The 3,431-nt window shown below is 41.0% G+C and overlaps 1 protein-coding gene across 1 annotated transcript; it reads left to right on the top strand.

Moving 5' to 3' along the window:
- The first annotated feature begins 131 nt into the window (after positions 1–131).
- Positions 132–3,431, top strand: LOC106942032 (uncharacterized). Its single transcript, XM_015025205.1, has 2 exons — positions 132–493; positions 2,179–3,431. The coding sequence occupies exons 1-2, from the start codon at positions 374–376 to the stop codon at positions 3,364–3,366; spliced, it is 1,308 nt and encodes a 435-aa protein (XP_014880691.1). The 5' UTR covers positions 132–373; the 3' UTR covers positions 3,367–3,431.

Here is a 3,431-nt window from a genome sequence, read left to right as displayed (position 1 = left end):
AAAGATTTGACCTGATGGATAAATGACACATTTACTGATGTCTGAAGAAATGGAATCACATTTATTTAAATCATCTTCAGAAGGTATTTTTGTTTCATCTCTGATTTTACTTTTTGTGTTATTTTAGAACATCCTGCTGCAGTTTGTCAACATCAACTTATTTCTGGTCTGAAGAAGAAGTTCCAGTCTGTGTTTGAGGGGATTGCTAAAGCAGGAAGTCCAACCCTTCTGAACCAGATCTACACAGAGCTCTACATCACAGAGGGAGGGACTGTTGAGGGACTGTGCATGTTGTTAACTGTTAATGGCGACCATTAAAGTGTGGATGCTAACGTCAGCAATGTGATTATTGAGTCAACATTGGTAGCAGAGGATGGCCGCTGCTGGAAATTACAAAGTTCCCCCACCGTTCAACGAGAAGACGTCTTACGAAAGTTGGAAAAATGAAATTGAAATCTGGAGACTTGTTACCGACTTGGACAAAAAGAAGCAGATGTCGTGAAAACTGGTATGTAAGGTTGAGATCTCTCCGGGTACACGCAGAAAAAACCTGAGAGATAGCAGTAATCTTGTATATTGATTTAATGATGATTAAGAATATGAGATATAAAAATATGTAACAAGTTGAAATGATTATAATATATCCTCTGTAACTTTAATCTGTGCCTGAATTATACTAACTGTAATGTGTAACAGGAATGTTTATTATGTACTGAAGATTGATAGTGGAAATAACAACTTGACTGTGGTATTTAGATTAATGAGTGAATGAAATTAATAATAAGTAAAAATGTTAGGAGTTGATTGTAGTTATGAGAGGACTGTAGATTTGAGACCATAAAGGGAGAAACGGACTGTGTCACAACCAAACCACTAGGCTGGGCGGAGATGCTAAAACAACTCCATAAAAGGAAATAAGTTATGATCAACTGTCATGTGGTCAAAAGAGAGAGAGGAAAGTACCAGAGAGTCTACAGTGAGTCAGTGAAGAGGAGGAGGGGCTGAGGAAAAGTCCCGAACTTTTTGCAAACTACACCCAATGAGTCATATGAGTCATGAGCCTCTCCAATACACAACTATGGATAAGGAAAAGTATAAAAACCAGCGGACAAGGGTAGAAGCCGTTCTTTGTCCGCGGCGCTGAAGAGGGAACAACAAGAGGATGCAGACTGAAGACCAGCGGAGGACCACACCCTGGGACCGAGGGAAACTTGAGACTTCACGCCGCAAAGGGAGGACAAGATCCGTCAGCCCTCAACCCTGGTCCCTGATTCGACTGTCCCCTCTGCCTCAACCCAGCGATCCATATTCTACTGCAGCAGACTTGGAGAAAAGACAAAGGTCACTGAGTGATGAAGATTCTGTACGGTTGATGGAACAACGGACAGTTCAGCTTTGCTTCTTTTCTGAAAGAGGAATTTGCTCCGGCAGAACAGAGACTCTGACCAAGCACGTGTGAAGATTTCAGCTGCCAAGATCAATTGCCATCGGGTGTGAGTTGTCCTGCATCCCCAAAGCCTCGCCTAGTGAAATTAGCGACACAGGTTAGGGAAAGAAAGGAAGATAGGATTTGATTGAATTTAATTTGATTTTATTACCTAATTATAAGTTTGTAATCTTTGAAGTGTACCTGTATGACATTTACCCCTGCTAAAGCTTGCTTAATAAATTACATATTAAAAACATCCATAGAACTGGTGGACATTGAAATTAATTTAGTTATTCTATCATTGTGGTTTCTCCTCATTTTGAGTAAAATCAGCATACATGATTCTAGATATGTGGAGGCTTCGTACTTTCCTTTGGTGAGTGCTAAAATAATGACCCTGGGACTTAAATCCAAGTCACTAAATCTAATCTAGCCGGTAACAAGTGCAAGTTATTTTTAGGAGAAAAGCTACCGTTAACAGGAGTGGTTGTTGGTGCTACGCAGCAGTTAGTGCTACTCTGCTGACTGTATCTCAACTGAAAAGGGTCATAACTTCTGGAATCGAAGGTAGTTAGAGCTAGACGAGTTTTCTCCGCAACCAGTTTAAACAGATTATCTCCTGTAAACCTACTTTTAGGGTAAAACCCAGGTTTAGGGGATTTTCCGGACCTGTTAGACAGAGAACTGGTCAGTAGTCAGTCGGTGGTGGGGTTAGGGTGTGGCTGACTATTGCAGAATAACGAACACAGGCCCTAGCGGTTACCCTGTCGCTATCAGGAAGAGCGAGAGAAAGCGCGCTGGAAATCGCTGCGGAACATCTCAACGACGATACAGGAATAAGCGTTCTTTTAAACAAGCTGGATTCAGGGTTTTTAAAAGAAGAAAAGGATCGACAGTACGAAGCTTACACGGAATTTGGTCGGATCGACAGACGTGGAGACACGTCCATGATGGATTACATTATCGAATTTGAACGACGGTACAACAAGTTACATAAGTTCAAAGTGGAACTACCGGATGCAGTGTTAGCATTCAAACTATTAGACACCGCGGGGCTAAATGTTAAACATAAACAGCTAGCTCTTACCGCCTGTTCCACCGTATCTTTTGACAGCATGAAATCGGCTTTGAAAAGAATCTTCGGTGATAATGTCTATCCTCCACAAGAGGGCGACTCTGCCTTTTTCACCAAATACACAGGCAAGCGTGAATGGAGTTCAAACTCAGAGCAAAGCGCAAGAACAGCTGCAGGGACTAATCCACTCGACAAATACGGGAGAAGAACTAAATGTGCAATATGTCAGAGCATTTATCACTGGGCAAAAGACTGCCCCAATAAAAGAGAACATGTGAAGCTAACAAATGTTGAGGGATCAAAAGACGATGTTGAAGAATGTAATATTACTCTGTTTTCAGACGAATCCCCATCTGACACACAGATCTTCATGGTAGAAGCTTTGGGATCTGCTGTGATTGACACTGGTGAAAAAGGGCTTGCAGATTATGTAAGTGGGCTGCCTCAGAGAGAATTAATAAAGATTAAAGATGAAAAGAGTGCAAGACCTTTCCGGTTTGGGGATGGAAAACTGGTGCAATCCACAAGAAAGGTGACTATTCCTGCAACAATAGGAAAAACTAAATGCAACATTGAGACAGAAGTAGTTCCAGCAGATATACCAATGCTTTTGAGCAAAACATCACTGAAGAGAGCGAGTGCTGTTTTAGACATTGCTCAAGACAAAGCAATGATGTTTGACCAACCTGTAAAACTTGAACTGACATCTTCTGGACATTATTGTGTAAACTTAAGAAAGGAAAGGATCAATAATGAAAGCCAGTTTAAACAAAGTGAGACAAATGATGAAGATGAAATTCTCATTGTGACAGAAAACATGTCAACAAAAGAGAAAAAATACAGTACTGCTAAAGCTACATAAACAATTTGGACATGCCTCAGTTGACAGACTAGAAAAGCTCTTGTCTTGCTCAGGCAACACCGATG

The sequence above is a fragment of the Poecilia latipinna genome, unplaced genomic scaffold (genome assembly GCF_001443285.1).
Source record: "Poecilia latipinna isolate Pla-1442-1.1 unplaced genomic scaffold, P_latipinna-1.0 Scaffold3995, whole genome shotgun sequence".
NCBI lineage: Eukaryota > Metazoa > Chordata > Actinopteri > Cyprinodontiformes > Poeciliidae > Poecilia > Poecilia latipinna.
The sequence above is the reverse complement of the archived record's forward strand: the minus strand, read 5'-3'. Positions and strand labels throughout refer to the sequence as shown.